This window comes from Macadamia integrifolia, chromosome 5, assembly GCF_013358625.1.
Source record: "Macadamia integrifolia cultivar HAES 741 chromosome 5, SCU_Mint_v3, whole genome shotgun sequence".
Lineage (NCBI taxonomy): Eukaryota > Viridiplantae > Streptophyta > Magnoliopsida > Proteales > Proteaceae > Macadamia > Macadamia integrifolia.
The window spans coordinates 22,702,193-22,721,255 of record NC_056561.1 but is presented as its reverse complement, the minus strand read 5'-3'; the positions used below and the strand labels follow the sequence as shown (position 1 = coordinate 22,721,255).

The 19,063-nt window shown below is 37.9% G+C and overlaps 1 protein-coding gene across 3 annotated transcripts in view; it reads right to left on the bottom strand.

Moving 5' to 3' along the window:
- LOC122079496 (4-hydroxy-tetrahydrodipicolinate reductase 2, chloroplastic-like) overlaps positions 1-18,592 on the bottom strand; it is a 23,970-nt gene extending 5,378 nt beyond the window's left edge. The window contains exons 1-5 of one of the 3 annotated variants that reach the window (XM_042646017.1): positions 18,461-18,592; positions 18,175-18,343; positions 9,372-9,609; positions 7,001-7,134; positions 6,833-6,907 (exon numbers count right to left, since the gene is read on the bottom strand). In XM_042646017.1, the coding sequence (XP_042501951.1) occupies positions 6,833-6,907; positions 7,001-7,134; positions 9,372-9,609; positions 18,175-18,333 (606 nt within the window). In that variant the 5' untranslated portion in view covers positions 18,334-18,343; positions 18,461-18,592. Of the gene's footprint in view, positions 1-6,832; positions 6,908-7,000; positions 7,135-9,371; positions 9,730-18,174 lie in introns of all 3 variants that reach the window. The other 2 variants (XM_042646016.1, XM_042646018.1) reach the window with 2 other exon arrangements.
- Between the last annotated feature and the right edge of the window lie 471 nt (positions 18,593-19,063).

The following is a 19,063-nucleotide window of genomic DNA, read 5'->3' as shown; positions in this document are numbered from 1 at the left end:
GATAGGAGTTGTTAAGGACTGAAGGTCTGCTGCAATATAACACCACATGGAAGGTGCCGCAGGACAGAGATGATGCAACAGGGTCTTCTCCTTGTGGTAGCTTAATGATATCAGTACTTCAACTTAAAGAACAGTAAATGATTATCACTGCTGTAGTAGGTGTCGACCTCTCCACAGAACAAGGTTGCAACAGCTACAAAATGGAGAACAAAAGAGAAGAGAAGAGAAGGAAGAGAGGAGAAGGGAGGAATAGGAGGTATATGACCAAGGCCTCTCACCTATGGCCTAGGTCAGTCTCTCACTGATTAATGGGACATTTCACCAAAAAACTGCATCTCGTAGCAAACAAAGGCAAAAGCCAATACTCTTTTATTATCAAAATATTGGATGAGGCTCTATGGCTCTTACAATATAATCAGGAGTCTACTACCTCTGAAAAGGAAAGTACCAAATAGGAACTATTTAAAATAAGTCCACACATGTAGTAGTGGCGCCTTGTACATCAATAAACAAAATTAGAAACTAAAGATACTACTCAAAAATATAAAAATAGAATCTAACTACGTAATCCTGTTTAGGACCTAAATACTTAATATTTGGCTTAAAAAACTGCCATTATAATAGAGAACTCAAAAAATACTAAGCCCATGGCCCATATAACCCATTGGGCATTCAAAATTAACTAACGAAAGTGAAGAAAACCCAAAACAATAGGCCCATCTTCTCTTCTTGCTGAAATTTTGCGTCAAATCTCCCCGGCTTGAAAAAAAAAACCTCGACATCAAGTTTTGTAGAGTAGAGGGATCAATTGTGTGATGAATATCCTTCCGCAGCCCATAACAATATTCTGGTAGCTCATGGATGTTTGGAATGTAGTCTTCGAAGCGTGGAACTTTTACTTCAAAGAACTTTGGTGGCTTGACGAACTCCACGTGCTCTCAACCACTGAATCAATATCAACAGTGAATGTCATATCCATAGAGTTCTCAACTTTGGGTGCCTTCTCATCAAAGACGTGAGGCACAAGCTCTACCTTTTTAAGAACGACTTCAAGGATGTTAACGATTTCTTGTGGAGTGTTCTCAACCACTCTCTCATCTTTCACTATTTCAGATTTTTCTACATTGATCTCTACAACATAGACCTCTTCAGTAGAATCTACTTGTTGATCTTTCTTTCATCTTTGAAGCTTCAAGCATTGTCTCTTCATTACCATCACAGTTCACTATGATCATTTCTACTTTATCTTCAAATTCATGCTCCTTTTCTTTACTGGTGCTCTCTCAATTTCCTTTGGCAATGTAAATTTGGGCACAATCTTCGCCTTAATTTTGTTGGTATCAGCTTTCTACTACTCTCCAACTTTTGAACTTAACTTTATCAAGGACTTCTTAAAGTTCTCTTCAGCTTTAAATGCCTTTTGGTGGAAATTTTGTGTAAGGGAGAGATTCTTTGGATATGTTCTAGTAATTAATTGTTTTTCAACTCATGCTTCATCTCTTTTTGCTTAGTCCTAGGCTCACGTCTTCTAACTTTGAGTCTCTCCTCATGTAATCTCCACCTTTCTTTAGCACTACCAATCAATCACAAATAAACAAATCTAACCTTTCACTCATCTATCAATTGTACCAATCAAAATATTCCTCTAGAGAATCTAACCAGTCAAGGAATAGGCATGGCTTCATTTGCCCAGAAAAATAAGGAACTTCTAGATTTAGCTTTTTTTATAGTTATATTATCAGTCCTAGGAGGTGCATATTATGCAGGTACAGAATCAATAAGCTGCACAATTCTTGTCATGCGTTCAGCCAATTGCCTCAACACTTCAATCACTTGAACATTAGAGTCATGGGTCTGGATTGAGGTGCTGGAATTACCCACAGCCATAGCCCAAGTTCCTTACCCGTTGGTTCTGTTTTATTGCTGGAAATTATACCCTACAGTCCTACTTGTGGGTTGGGTTTAGTTACTTGCGGTTTTAGTGAGTCAAGTCCTATAGGATCACAGGTACTTTCAAAATAGGCTCTAGCACTTGGTTTCAGCAACAAGAAAATAGTAAGTCACCCAAATGATAGGCTACTGATCGAGTCTTTTGACGCTCAGGACACTTAAGGGTCTGAGACACAGATATTCCCATCACAAGAAAACAGAACCATATGACAGTCTACATTGTTGGCAGAACAGGGAGTGGGTGTTACTCAAGAAAACAAACTGGTTCCAGAATTAGTAACTAGACATCTCAGATGTGGGAGATCTCCCAGTCGAGAGTAGGTTTCCTTGGCCAGAACAACACTCTAAAATATCAGCCAAAGTTCATGGCTAGAACCCTAGTTATGGAAGAAATTCAGAAATAGCAAGTATAATCCAGAATTAGAAACATATTACCACAGGAAGAACCAACCATTGGATGACCTCAAAATTACCACCGAAAGGTAGAGGAGAGAAGGTTTAGGGAATTAACATAGGTTAAACTACTGGTTGGATGTCAGGGAAAACCACCATGGAAGTTGCTGCCAGAAAATAACCAGAACAAGAATGGTAATGCAGGGTGGAATATGCCCTCCAATCTTCAGTACAACAGTGAACTCAAAAATGCTAAGCCCATGGCCCGTATAATCCATTGGTTATTCAAGCTTAAGCCCAACTTGACCCAAGAAGTGAACCAAACCTAAAACAACAGGCCCATCTTCTCTTCTTGCTGAAACTCCATCACGCGGCTCATATAGCTGCTTCAAGAGTTTCTTTTTTTTCTAAAACTTTTTTTTCCTTTATCTAGCATTTGGTGGCTTTGTCTGTCTCTAAACATATGTATGGGTCTCATAGTTTTTAAAGCGGCAAGGCGACGGAGGTGTTTGAGGGTCTTTTAGAGCGCCTTAGAGATAAGGCGGGCATAAAGCGTCACCTTATCGACTAAAACGTTCCTGTGTAATTTTTTTTCTAAAACCAATCTATTTGGCTCAAATCCTAGTTGAATCATATTACTCATATGTTAAATAAATATTAAAGTTTCATATTCATACCAATGTAAGATATTCATCAAGAAAACAAATCAATAAAGTGAATAAACTAAGTTCATCTTCATCAATCATCAATAATCAATCATCAATCATCAATCATCAATCATCAATCATTAATCATCATAACATATTAACATATAATATAAATACATAATTATGAAACAAAATTATAAATATAAAGAAAAGAAGACATAAAAAATATAAGTATTTATTATACTTACCTCTATGATGCCAAAATGAGTGCCTAAGTCCTAAGGTCATCCACTATATTTCTACTCCCGTCAAAGAAGAATGAAGCTCACCGCTGCCAGAGCAAAATGGTCGCTTGGATCAGTGGTTCTTCCTTGTTCCTTGATTCATTCTCAAAGCCCTTTCTTAAAACCCTTGACAAAATCCAAACCCTTTTTTGTGTTTTTGTTTTGTTTGTTTTGGTTATTTTTTGTGGAGTAAAGCTGATCCCATACATCTCAAGTGTTAACAAAATCATACACCTACCAATAAACAATCTATATTTGGAATCTTCATCAAGTCATTTTAAAATGTGTTTAAAAAAAAAAAAAAAAACACCATAAGGCGCCACTTCACGTAAGGCGGAGCACAGCCTTACCATCTTTAGACCGCATCAGCACCAAGGTGTCGCCTTACCAGCGCCTTAAAAACTATGCTTTTAATTGTATTGTTTGGGGTATAATTTGTGGGGGTTAGTATCTTGTAATCTATGGAGATATACTTTGGAATCGAGAGGTCTCAAGATAAGTAGAATGAAGATGGAATATATGAGATGTAACTTCAGTCGATCGAGGATTGATAGCGAGGAAGTGAAAATTGAGGGGAGAGAGATCCAGCAAAGTGACTATTTCAGATATTTGAGCTCTACGTTAAACAAAGAAGGTGAGATTAATGATGATATTTCCCACAGAATTAAAGTAGGATGGATGAAATGGAGAGGGGCGTCTGGAGTGTTATGTGATCGACATATTCCTCTAAAGCTTAAGGGAAAATTCTACAAGACTGCCATAAGACCAGATATGATGTATGGTGCAGAATGTTGGGCAGTCAAGAAGTGTAACATAGATAAGTTGAGTGTGACCGAGATGAGGATGTTGAGATGGATGTGCGGCAAAACCTTGAGAGATAGAATAAGAAATGACCAGATTAGATCGGATTTAGGAGTTGCCCCAATTCAAGATAAACTCAGAGAATGTCGATTACGATAGTTTGGTCATGTCCAAAGGAGACCCTTGGATGCCCCAGTACAGAGGAGTGACCAGATGCAGATGTATAGAGCTAAAAGGGCTAAGGGTAGGCCAAAAATGACCATTAATGAGTCAGTTAGAAGAGACATGCAAAAGTTAAGTCTTCACTCGAGTATGGCATCTAACACGGCTGTTTGGAGGGCTAGGATCCGAGCTTCCGATCGTTCATGAGTGGGATGCCCCAAAGTCTTCTTTTTTTTTTTTTTTTTTTTTTCAAATGCCTGCAGATCCATGTAGCCGTCCCCATTTAGTTGGGATAAGGCTAAGTTTTGTTATTGTTGTTGTAGTATATTGTAATCTACTCCTGCATTAATGGGTAGGAGTTAGACACACAAAAATTACTAGTCAATTAAGTATGAGTCCTATTTGGAGTTGAGCATTTGGTTTTGTTGGGGGTTCCACATCTTCAATCAGAGTATCAATCCATCCATATGCTTCAATCTCCATCATGGCCATCTCTTGAAGATCATCGAATACATCGGCCCTTGTATCTTCTTGTTGCTCATGTAGGATTGGCTGACACTCCTTTTGATTTCCAGCTTTCTCCCTGAATAATTTGCTTCAATTACCTTTAACCCCTCTCCAATCCTTTTATTATTTTCTGCTCAGTAGTCTTTCAGTCCTCCTATCAAGTTAATCATGCGATGGATTGGCCTCCTTATCATATTCAGAATTTAGCTCTAATACCAATTAATGCAGATCAAATGATGGATCCACACGTGATGGGCTCACTTAAGAATTGGATTAAAAAAAAAGAATTCATTTGAAGGCTAGATTCGGATCAAATCTAATGTCAAATCCGACAGTCAGATTTTAGGAAAGTAAATAAAAGATTTAAAGGATAGTTTCAGCAATAAAATATAAAATTAATAGCCCAATTAATAGAGATTGATGTAGTGTGATTGGGAGGAAGAGAGACAATATTGTGAGAGGGCGAAAGAGAAGATTTCCTAAAAAAGTGGATTTGAAATTTAAAGCAAATCCATAAAGATTGGACAAGAAAGAAATAATGAGCTAGTAATACCCATGGATAGAGAGAAGAAAAAGAGAGAAATCTCCAGCTGTGGGGAATGAGACACAAGATAGAGAGAGGAGAGACAGAGGAAAGAGAAAAATCCCATTACCAAATCGAGAGAAGGTAGAGAGATTATCTAGCTAGGCCATGGCCAGAGCAAATAACTCAATCCATTAACCAAAAACCAGAAATAGACTCCACTAAGGAATCTTAACTTTCCTAAGAAGTTTAAACTAACTAGCAGACTACAACTTGAATAAACTAACCTGCTGAGAGAAGACTCCAAACATGCTACAATTAGATAAAAATCCAAAAAATGGGACCGACACAATCTTATCCATATACATCCGTGTACAGGATTAAGCCCCCTAATGCAGGATTATAAAAGAGGCTCAAAACATCAATAAACCAAAAAATAAAAAACCCAAGGCTCACAGAACCAATCCATTGGCCAAAATAAAGTCTTTTGAGGCCCAATAGAACAATTTGAGATGCACCAGCACATCTAGGGGTGTCAATCGGTCGGGCTGGGATGGTTTCGATTGGGCCTAATCGGGCTTCCCCACTTTAAAACCTTGCACCGTGATCATCCTGTTTAAGTAATTGGTCCTCATAAGCTAGGCATGCTCCCATTTATAAACAGTCGGTCGGGTACCGGTCATTAATCGGGCTCTTAGTAATCAGGCTGTACGGGCCTTAGTTGGGCTTTAAACGAGCTAATGATACATTTATTTCTAAACAGGCTATAATCGGGCTCTAAATGGCCTATAATCAGGCTTCAAATGGTCTTTAAATGTGTCGGACTTAGCAAATGAGCTCTAAGCGGGTTATAAACAGGCCTTACCATGTCGGGCTAAGTTGGGCTATTAATTGGTCGGTCCAGGTCGGGTAGCACCCTTGCACTGGGAACTACCTACTAGAACATATGAGCCGGGCTGCAGCCCGGCACATTTAATAATCAGGCCGATTCAGATTTTGAATGATCGGGCCTGCAATTGACACCCCTAAGCACATCAGATTGTACAACAATGTTATGCCCTCAAAAATGAGGGAAGAACCTTGATCCAAATCACAGTACAATACACACTAATTTTTGGAGAGGTGAAGTTCTAATGAAGGAACACCATTCCCATAACATAGCCTTGGATGAATCACCCCTTACTTAGATAGTCATCACCCACTTTATTGGCACTCTCCTTTTTAACATGACCAACTATAGATTCCTTCCCCAACCCCCCCCCCCCACCCCACAAAGGTATTTTCTTTTATGTATCACATCCTCAGAAAATTTGAGTCATTTAAAAGTTTCTCTCCCAACTTCATTTCTTATTTTTTCTTGATGTTTCAAAAAAAAAAAAACTCGTCTTCTGAAATTATAAGACTTCCATTGAGGCTATTTCAAGAAATAGAAATGGTACCATAAATATTTATTCACTTTTCTAGTGAGTAAGCTAATGCTTCTTACTCAGGAACAAAGTCTGAAACTTCCATGCATAATATAGAATAACAAACAGGAAATAACTAATTCATGAAAAGATCACTACCTCTAGGCTATAGCCCGAGAAGGCTCCAGGAAACTGGTCAGCCATAATCTCCATGGCTGCAAGAAATGCAACAACCTAAGAAAACCAACCAAAGAAGATATCCTCAGAAAATGAGATTTAATAAAAGAATTCTTTCGTTACCAAAACTAAATGAAGGATATTAAACACCTGTTTTCCCATTTGTGGAGAAATTACAGCATAGACATTTGAGTCTTCAACAGTCTTATAGAGCCTCTCCCGGTCTCCACCAGTCGTTCCCATCACAAAAGGAACACCAACTTTGCAATATAATGCTGCATTGTCTGCAGATCAAAAGACCAAATTTAGGAAAGCAAGCAAATGAAAAATAAGGTCATACTTAACTACAGGGAAATATGAGTTATAAACAGTCTATAGCCGAACAAACATTATAAATTATACCTTCTTTTTTTTTCTTTGCTAAAGGTCAGCAAAAAAAAAAAAAAAGCCAAAAAAATTACAGAATTAACATCCAAGCATATTACCCAGATGGGAAAAATACCAAAAATTAAATAGATAGATTATTCACTTTCGGCATTGCCATCAGCAAGAAAAGTTACCTAAAGAACAAGGAAACATAAAAGGAACTTGGAGAAAAGGAAATCTAGATCCGCCAAAAGCATCCCACATGGCATCACTGTCAACAAAACACAGATGATGGTCCATAACAAATGACAAACAGGAATTAAGTTACCAAAGATAGATTTGTCACAAGGTTCTAGGTTTTGGTTAAGAGGCTGGTTTTGACCCTGGCCAAAACCAAAACCTGGAGGTTTCAATTGAAAACTGGTCGAAACCTGCGATTTTTGTGGGCCAAAGTCGAAATCTAGGTTTTGAGGCCCAGAAAAATAGTTTGACCAGTATTTTTGTATGCGGCCTATTTTGACCATTTTACACCTATCCCATGGATTATTTTCAAAAAAAAAAAAAAAAAAATGGTACTTGGCGTTTGGACCCAAGTTTGCTAGTGTATGTAGAACATTGTTGTACAATATCATAAACACTGACAACATATAATTTAGCTACCAAGGCCTAGAAAATGGTTTGACCTGTATTTTTGTATGCTGCCTATTTTGACCATTTTACACCTATTCCATGGATTATTTTCAAAAAAGAAAAAAAAAGGGTACTTGTTGTTTGAACCCAAGTTTGCTAGTGTACGTTGAATGTGGTTGTATAATAGACCCTATCAGAAGCAATGACAACATTTAGTTTAGCTACTGGAAATGTAAATATGCAATTAAAACAATCAAAGCATACATTAGGTAAGGAAATACTAGTATAAAATACTCACCACTCAATTCCACATGGAGTTTTTTGGCGGGTCTAATCCTCCAAATGGAGCACCTATGTATCTCATGACATATTTTGCGCTCAATTGTTCTAATAGTCTATGATATCCCACCTATGAGCCTCATCATCAACTTATTAGAGGTATACCAACCTAGGAAATGGCTCACTGAGAGTCTGAGACTGGAACAGGGTGGAACTGGCACAAATGGCTGTGACGGATACAAGAAGATGTTGTCACTGAAAGATGACCCAGCACCTAATCCACCCCCATACTCAATGTTAGGGAATGAAGTAGAAGATTCACTATAGCCACCATACCCTCCACTCGACGAACCAGTGCTCTTCGAAGGATAATCCACCAGCATATCCACACTTATATCCACACTTTTTTGGCAAAATATTTGCTAGCTCAAAAGCTATAGCAATGCTAGAAGAGATAACTTTACCCCTTTGAAAATCCCCTTGCTCTGAGTAAATAAGAATAAGGAAAATACCAGAAAGCCTATTCGCCAAAAATTTTGGAATGATCTTAAAGAAGAAATTCCCCATGCATATCGGCCTAAAAGGCTCCAAAGATCTTGCACTTGAGACTTTGGGATCAAAGAAATAAAGTCATTGTTAAAGCCTTTCATGTGAACACCCTCAATGGAAAAGTTTCTAATGGCCTTGCCAACATCAGTGCAATGAGGTCCCAATATACCACAAAAAAAGCACTGGGGAAGCCATCTAGGCCAAGAAAACTATTTCCATTCATATCAAATATGGTAGCCTTGATCTCATAGTCATAAGGGATAGCTGTCAACATAGCCTTGTGTTTACTGGAAACCAGAGAAGAAATGCAATCAATGAGCTTAGGATGTTTTAACACGCCCTTGGACTAGTGAAGCTCCACAAAGTAATATTCAACGTACTTCCTAATTTCAGAATCCTGGGAAATAATAGAACCATTGGATTTTTCAGCTCACCCATCAAAATATTTCCTCTTCTGATCATGGTGACCAAGTGAAAAAACTTGGCCACTATGCTGGAGGCATGACATTTAAAGAAATAACAGGTCACAACTAGCACATGTTACATAGGGTTGAACTAGTTGGCCATGCCACAAATAAATTTTGTTATGTATTCTCCCCCAAACCCAAACCCAAACCCTGCATAAAAAAAAATAAAAAAAAAATAAAAAAAAAAAAAAAAGAAGGAATTCTCTGAATAAAGATCAAAATAAAATTACCATTCACAGCACCAGGCACAGTGTAGTCAACAACAACAAGATTTGGGTGTTCCTTGAAAATTGATACGAGAATGCCTTCTCTTTCGGAAGAGCCAAAAACCTGAATATTCTGCCCACCTACTTCCACAATTTGACCAGTCTCCATTGAAGTGCTGAATGATGCAGGAACTAACTGAATTCCGGCAGAGACTGCTGCTTCTATGACAGCCCTCCCCATTTTACCAGTACAACCGTTCACCTAAAGAAAATTAGAACCACCACAAGGGCATAAATTGTATGTGACAATACTTCCATGTGACGAAACTTTGGCAGCACTTATTCTTGACAAGACCCATCAACCTAAAAATGGTATGCCATACTAGAGACAAAAAAATCTATATGTCAATAAATAAATGTAAGAAACCCAGTACAAGTGAAAGATAACTTTCACAGGTGCAAGCAATTAAATAACAAGGACAGGTGAAAAGGCTATCAAATTGTTTAGGAAAGAAGCAGAATGGATCAACTTCCCAAGGAAAACTGTAGATTAGAGTTGCATGGATACCGCGGGGGGGGGGGGGGGAGTCGAGAACTTGGAATCAAATCATGTTGGACAGTTTGACTAAGCGAACTGAAAAACTTGAATTTGCGATGTCATGAAAGAAAATTATTTGCGGTTAACAATCGAATATTTCCTGAATTTTATCACTTGAAAACAGGAAAGAAATGAGTGAACATCAAGGACACCTACTACTTGTAGGTTGACAAACTAGAGGCCTAATGGCTAATAGTCCTTCAGCTAGCACAAGAGTTCCATGGCATTTCTACTCATAACCAGGACACTAAATGTGAGAGACTGACAAAGAAGAATTGCAATCAAGTACTTCCTGTCACATGGTACAATTCTTTGCATTTTATTAATTAAGCTGGATTTTATTTACTGGACTTGAAAATTGTACGCAGACAGCAAGTCTCATGGGGTCAGGTTAGCTTTAAAGAATCTGAGCTATGTAAGTAGTCCAATCAAGTTGGAAATAAAACTCCAAATTTAAGATTAATAGTCCTATTGATGTAGATCCCTATTATGGGCAGGGCTATCGCAGGAGGAAGCCCAGCCCAAAGGTCCTACAATCTGTCTCTTAATTGAGGCCTGATTTGATGTAGTAAGGTATGGGCCCAATGGGCCCATCGAATTAGGCTTTCACTGAAGTATTATTTTAATGTCTTTTATGTTATTTTGGGCCCATTGATTGTAAGTCCTATTAAGCCCTATCAGCCCTAGTCCTAGTCTTAGTCTATTTCAATTCCTAGTTGTAGGAGGAGTGTCTAGTCCGCTTTAGAAACTAGCTCCTAGTGTTAATATGATTGTAAACTTCTCTCTATAAATAGAGAGGCATATGTACCATTGTTTCTCAGATTTGAATAAAAAAAGTTTGCAATCAATTGCTTAGAGCAGCTAGGATAACTGGTGATGCAGTTGGGCAATGGATTTAGAAGAAATACCTTTGATTGGTTTCCTTATTTACTTCCCTTTTTAAGCTTAGAATTAGTTTGGCAGTACTCTTACTTGATGAGATTTTATTTCTATCCTAGTTTAGATGCGATATTTGTTCCAATTTCAATTAGGAAAGTAGGTTTATTTTCAAGTCTTTAAATAGTGTTTCTATACCCAGTGGAGAGGAGATTTTGAATTGAATGAATATGAACAATGATGTTTTAGTTGGAAACAATGGCTGCCATGGGTTGTTTTCTTCTTCTCCTACCATGACTTTCTTTTCATTTCCCTCTATTCTTCCTCTCCTACTGTCCATTCCCTTTATTGCTGGTCGATCCCCTGTTCTGGGCGATAGATACAGCCTCAGATTAGTGATGCAGTTGGGTGATGGATCTAGGAAAAAGTTTACCTTTGATTTGATTTCCTTTTGGTTTTAGAAACAATTTCTTTTGGTATTATTTAGCTTCTAATTTTAGATTAGTTTCCATTTTAAATTAGTTACCATTTTGATGTTTGAGTTTTCTTTTATAAGCCATGTAATACTCTAGCAACAAACAGTTTTTGAAGAATTGAATGAATTGGAAAATTTATGTTTTTGGTTTGAAACGATGGCTGCCATGGGTGGTTTCCCTCTCTTTTCTAAACTGCTTTCTTCTTCCCCTTCCCTGACTTTCTTTTCTTTTCCCTCTGTTCTTCTTCTCCTACTGTTCATTCTCCCCATTGCTGGTTGATCCCTGTTTCTGGGCGATAGTTTCAGCACCAAACAAGGGATCGATCTCTCTCACCTTCGATCTGTTGGAGCTGAAACTTTGTGCGAAGATTGCTCTTCCCTAAGAGATCCAAACCCCAAAACTCGAGTTCTGGAAATCCCTCTGATCACAGGATAGAATTTCAATTGCAGGTCTGGACCAAACTTCACCGTAGAGCTCAGCTTCAGTCACCTGGAACTTCTGGTTTGCTTGTTGCCTCAGGAGACTTTTAATCGTTTTAGTAGGGCTGTGAGTTGCGACCTCTCCTTTGAAATCTCAGACCCAGCCGATGCCTAACCAGTGAGTTCTCCATCTCAAAGTACTGTTGACTCCATTGCTGCAGCCTATTCCAAGGTGGAAGAAGACTTAAAATCATGAGTTGTCTTATTTCTTCTTTCCTTATGAATACCCTTCTTTTAACCCCTTATTTATACCCTTCCCTTCAACTGTTTGCCATTCCTAGTCTACCCCTTCCAAATAAATACGAATTGCCTTTGTGTCCAACCCTCATTTAGATATCCAGACCCTTGCATATTCTGTTATTTACAAACTTACCCTCTTCATTAAAAACTTCCATTTATTTACAGAACTACCATTACCTCTTATTATTTGAGTTTACTACTCTATTGTGGGCCCTAAGCGATCCGATTTCAGTCTTTGGAACCCGGATCCCATCAATTAGTGGATCGAACTCCTTGGTGCTTGACCTGGTGGGACTGAGGCTTTGGTTGTAAGTTCCTTCCCTTTGGGCGACATAACTCCTCAAACTCCAGCTCCAAAGCCCTCCTCAGTCTTGAGATCGAAGCCAAGTTTTAGGCCTGCTTTGGGTGTTATCACCATCTTCAGTTTTAAGTGCTTCCCACGTCCTTCCAGCCTGCCAACCTAACCAGATATTATGTGGATTTGGAAGAGCCTCCTCTTGCGACACCACGCCTAAAATTTCAGGCCTAACAGAGAGGGTTTGAAGGAGCTACTCCCATTGCAAGCTGCTGCCCCATCTCTTCTTGCAAGTCGACCAAGGAACGAGAAGACTTCGTCGTAGGTTATTTAGGGCAACTACTCCCCTGGTTTGACCATTATACCCTTCTTTTACTTATTAATCTCTTTTGTCCTAACATTAATTGTGATTTCCTGAACTACCCTTGCTCATTAGTCGATTGAACCTTTACTTGTGTTTTAAGTTTAGCCTAATTACAAAACTGCCACCTCCCTTCTAAAGTTCCATTTATTTACAATTCTGCCATTTAGTGAAGCTTTATTTCAATACAACTTGTCATTGGTGACTGTCTTTATTTTATTGAGTGTCTAAGTGGGGCCCTAAGCGATCCGATTTCAGTCATTGGAACTCGGATTTGCTTCACCCAGGCTGAGATAGCCACTCCTCCCCCACTTTCCCTTTTATATTTCTTCTTATTTATTGAATTCGATTGCCTATTTCTGTTCACAGCTGCTGCCAATATTGATACAATCGAAATCAGACCTGTTCATTGAAGATCAACCAGCAAGAACACTTCTCTCCTGAAGCCGATCGATCTCCAGAAGCTCCTCAACTTGAAGTCAATTCTGTCCAGCATTAATAGGGTATGTTCTACTTCTACCCCATCAGTGGATCACTCGATCCACCCTTGAAGCCCAGTTGAAGTCAGTTGCTGCTGTTCTTGAAGATCTACTTTCTCTCTCCTAGGTCTGAAAGTCAAGAAGATTCATAACTTCATAATCAGCCAACAGAAGTTGTTCATCTTTGGGGGTTTTTGTGCCCATAGGGAGACCTTCCTCCGACCGAAATATGGAAAATTTCGACCAAACCAACTAGTTTGACTTGAACCAGGTCCTATATAAGTTAGTTTGAAAAGAAACTCAAGCCTTCTTTAGCAGAATTCGACCCTCTCTTCTTAGTTTGTTCTCTTAGGAGTGGGAAACTTGGGGAAACAATGGAGATTTTCATTTTTTGCCTCATAAAGTTGAATCTAATGGTGATTCTTGCTTCATCTACATAAGAAAGACAGCTTAGACCAAAAAGGTAAGTCCCAACTTCCCCAAAAATCTTTTTTTTTTTAATACAATATACTTGTAAATAGAGTAGAATTATGGAATTTTTTTAAATGTTACTTAGGAGGACACAATCTATGCAGTCACGATGGCCGAATTTTTTTTTTCATGTTAATGCTTTTTTTCTGTTTTTGAAAATGCATTTACCTATAACATATTTCAGTCAACAACTCAACGTAATGATTACCAAACCTTTGGTTTAGCATACAAGTATGACTTTATGTGTTTTTTTTTTTTTTTTTTGAAATTAATGATGTGAATGTGTTAGAAATGTTTAAAATAGGATGTACACAAAAAATAAGGAAAAAAAAACACTGTTTGGGGGTCGAAACCTAAGTTTCAACCAAACCGGGAAAAATTCCCTAGTTTCTCTGAAATTTCCCAGGTTTCGACCAAAATTTTGGTCTCCCCAAGGGTCAAAACCTGGACGAAACCCGATACTTTAAACCTTGGTGGAAACCTTGAACCATAAGTACATCTCTGTTGCTGGAAAATTGAATAACATGTGATTAGAAACTATGCTTCCCATCCACAAGCTGAGTTTTGCTCCCCAGTTCAACCAGTTTTAGTCATTCCACTATAATGTTTCTTGTTCCGTAATCTGTCTAGTACCATTAGGTTTCAACTCGAGATGACGTGTTTATTTTCATCAACGTTAATTCACATTTATGAGGATTCTGATTGAATCATATCATATTCATGAAATTAGTACAACTTAACAACATTTCTTCCAGATTTCCCCTTCTTAGAGACAGCACCATCTGAATTTACTTTAACATGAGGAGGGGAAACCCAGGAGAGATGGGAATCTCAGTATTATAGTTAATATCCAACCCAGGGATGAATATAACTCAATTTCAGCATTAATTCTGAGATTTTACCGCAGAATCAATCAATGATTTCAGATCAGGATTAAAAGCCTTGAAAACTAAGTTATTTCTTCATTTTTTGTACCCCCAACTAGGAAACACCCCAGTAGTAGGACCCAAGCATCCCAATAGTAGCAGCTCATTACAAAATATAAATCCAGTGATGCAGATTAATCATCAAAAAATGCTTATTTTATTAGGAATAAGCCTAGGGTTGGGTTCCATACATGTTGGGCCTTTGACCCCATGTGTTTTGAGTGTAATAGACCACTTTTATGAGTCTAAAAGGAGGCTCTAAGATTGAGTACGGGATTACTAGTTAGTTCCCCTTTTTCATTGGTTTCCTTTTTAGTTAGTTTTGATGGGGTTAATTAGTCTCTAATTTCAGTACCTAGTTAGTTTCTAATTTCAGTACTTCTTATTTCCTAGTTTCTATTTCTAGTTTTAGTAACTAAAGGACTTTCTATTTTGTAAGTTTCTATTTTCAGTTTTAGTAACTAGGTGAGTTTCTAATTTTTAGTTTCCTATTTCAGTTTTTGGAAACTAAAGTTAGTTTCTATTTTATGTAACCCCCCATCATTATTATAAATAAAGGAGAGCTCTCATTAGTAGAGCCACGAATTTTATGAACAAAAAAGAGGAGGTTTCTTTGTGTTTGATCAAAGAAGAAGGGTTTGGTGTTTGATCCAAGCGACACTCTGCGGCAAGAAATCCGAGTGGATCTTCATATTTTCTGGTTTTTTTTTTTTATTGTTTCTAATCTCAGTCAGCCAGCCAGGTAAGTGTTATAATCTGTCTGCAGAATTTCTGGGTTAAGATTCTCTATTTTATCTACTGTCGGCCTAGCTGTTTTGGGAGTTCTAGCCATCCGATGGCCTTCTAGTTTTGATCGAAGGTTAGTCCTATTCTGAAAGAAGTTCGATCCCATTTTGAGGCCAATCAGTCCACTGGTTCCTGCTGAAGTGGACTATTACTCAGTTCTGGTCGATTATGGATTCTGCCCAGATCTGAGTTCTGATTTTTGTTTTGTGTTGCTATGGATTTCTGGACTGCTATCACCTATTGATCTGAACCTGTTGGAAGTCTTACTTCATTATTCAATTCCTGATTTACTCCTAAAGAATCACTGCTGAACTGGACTCTGTTATTATTCTCTTAAGGTCGATAGCCTGCTGTACTGTTGATTATATATTCTGATTTCTGAAGTTTGTTAGTACTTAACAGTCTCTAGTTTAGTTCTAAAACTGCTACTGGTTTGTTTATTCACTGTGTTTCTGTTCTGTGGGTTCGGTACTGTTTCTGGATTGCTGTTGGAATTTAATTTCTGATATATGGTTGGGGTTGGTTTTGGTTGTTCTTTGTGTTAAAGTTCCTGCAGTTTTGGGTCTAATTGGGTGTCCAATTTAGTCCTACATTACCCAGATATGACCAGTGTGATCACACAGGAAAAAAAAAATGCACCGCTGTCGCTGCCTCAGCAATTTTTTTTTTTTTTTTCAATGAGCCTTTCTTTCTGCGAGAAGTTCTTTACAGCACTTGAATCGACAAATATTTCTTCGGAGGAGCAATTGACCTCTGAATATCTTTCCATATGAACTTCAATTTGCCTCTCCCCCAAACTGCTCCCACCATCATTATTAATTCATCAACTCCTTCATTGCCAGATGATATGCAAACTGACCCCTAAATTCCCTATTTCAGATAGCACCAAACAAATTTGTCCTCAGCTCCATTCAAACGCATGGGCATTGAAGAAACAGCTTTAATCTAGTGCCAAAAAATTTTGTCCTCAGATCCATCAAAGCTTAAGGGAATTAAGGAAACAGCTTGAACCTCTATATCTGATAAGAAAGATCTTAAAAAACTAGATTTCCAAAAACTACCATCACTCAACAGGTCCAAATTTTTCTATGCTGGCCTAGGAGATGCCACGAACATTTTTAACAGCTCCAACTCTTCTATGCTAATCTCTACCACCCACATACACTTCAATCTTTCTATTTTTAGTTTTCCCCCAGAGAGAGAGAGAGAGAGAGAGAGTCCAATGTCCACCTATCCTACTGCAGCAGTCGACGCTGGCATCATTGACCACTGCTGTGATTGAAGAAGGACTGTGGAATGCTGTGCAAGAGGGAACAGAAGGGAAGGGAAGGGAAGGGAAGGGAATAGGTTCAAGGGATGGATGATGAGATTGGGTGGGACTCAACAGAATAGGAAGGAATCTCAGAAGAAGAAGAAATATAAGGTTAAAATAGCAAATTTGATGAGTCATAGGACTTTTTCTTTTGTGGGTGCAATTGCAAGAAGGTCAAATTAAGGAAATTAGATATTACAGGCAAAATTTAGGGGAGAAAGTGAAATACTGGGTCCCTGATGCCCCTAGAATAGAGCTCTTTTTCTTGTCCATGCTTTTTCCTTGAGCAATCCTAACTGCTCAGTGTTGATCAATTGAAAATAAGTTATCCTCGGCCTTCAAGTAGCATGAGTGAGAAAGAGAAAAGGATTACACTCATCTATTTGCAATGTGAAGTGGCAAGAATAAGTAATTCTATTATCTTAGACTGTTCAGATTAAATGTATGAAGCAGGTGAGGATGAATCTCACATCTCAGCCCCAACAACACATGTCCTAAAGAAGATATAATAAAGTGGACTATGGTCCTTCATTAATATGATTTATCTACTGCACCTTTAAAGAGAAAATATTGTGATACCCAAAATATACTGATGCATCTATATCCGTAAAAGGATAAACAGTTTCATAATCAACAAAAAAGAATAATTCATTTGCCATGCCTTCTAGTTCTAGGTCAATTTCTCATGGAACACCAATCGTAGTACTAAGACGAAATGTACTAAATATTTATAAGTTACCATGTAGATAAATTAGCTTAAGAACCACTAATACACTGTAAGTGACCATAAACTGTGTAACTGATGAAACATAAGACAGACACACAGAATCCATGATCTTAATGTAGTGAAGGAACTCATGGAATTGACCAGAATATTCATACCATTTCTCTCAGCACAAAATGGTTTCAGTAGCTTCAGAGTACAATAGTTGGTGTAAGACATACTGAGGTGAATTTGAGTTTTGTGCCTCAGTTAACCAGCAGAACCCAAGTGACTAGTATATAATAAAATATTAAACCTAATGGAGAAAGGAAATTTTGCAATTATAGCATTATTGTATGATTAATAAAATGGCAAGATATTAAAAAATATAAAAAAATTAATTCTCAGGTCTCTGCGTCTTAAAATAATCATATATTTGTTCATTTCATTACTATCAGTCTAGCCTCCAGCAACAGCAGCATTGTCGTTTAGCATTTCAAGCAGTGCAAACCTAGACCGACAACAACTTACTAAGGAAAAGAAGTGTTTATAATAGTGTCATCAAGAAACTTAACCACTAACCACAAATCAAGATCATACTAGTACCCATAGGCATATTTGTACCATTTTGTTGCAGAAATTAACAATTTAACATTCCACCATTATTGTTTACATTTAACATCAAATGCAAGAACAACAACTTGACCAGGTAACAAAAACACCAAAAATATAAACATTCACAAAGCAGATTCTATTTCAGACAGTAAAGAAATGTAAATAAACTCAAAGCTGCAAGAAGGAACAGAAGCTTTAATCTATCAGTACCAGTATTGGAAACCCAAGATTCTGTTTCGACATGGAGCAGATACGTTTTGGCAGTCTTCGACTCCTGAGAATAATACTATTCCGTCCAGGACTCTGAGACAACGACACAACGTTTTCTTGTCGCCATAGAGTTGCTGGATCTTTAAGCACAAAACCCATTATCTAATGGCTGGCAAGGAAATGGCTAAATCAGGATTCCATAGTGAAAAACTCAATGGGGAACCATTAGAATAGTAAAGTTCCAGAGAACCCAACAAAAAGAAAAGCGATGTTCAGTTCCCCTAACCCGGATGCAACTTAGTGTTAAAGTCCTTCACTTCTTTCTCTGTTCTTAGTAGTTCCTCTCAAATGGAGTTTTCAGCCCTTCTCGGGACGATAGCGATGAGTTTCGCTAACGTCAGAGAGCTTCATCGATGCCGGAACCTTGGGCTTATTAGGGATTATGGAAAATTACGCCTCCTACCCTGGGTTTTGGTCGAATTACATTGGTACACCAATATTTTTCAATAATTACGGACCACTCCCTTACATTTTGAAGATTCTTACGTGAAGTCGCAGTCCGTTAGTGCAAGTTAAGCTGGGTCTGTCAAGCGATGACGTAAAATACCCTTGGTAAGGTATGAGATCACCCTCTACCTTTTTTCTTTACTAAAAGTGTCCTTCACTTTCTTGTTCTTCCCAAACCTCCTTGATCAATATGAAAATCGTTTGTAATTAGTACATCGGCCCTAAGTTTCTAGTCAAGGAAATGATCTGAAATTTTAAATTGCCCAAAACTACGAGTTCACCTTACTGGATTGATGGAAGTTTTCCCATCTAAAGAAAAAGAGGGGTGTTTTCCAATCAAGTGAATTGTTGAATTCCTTTATGAAACTACTATTTCCAAAAT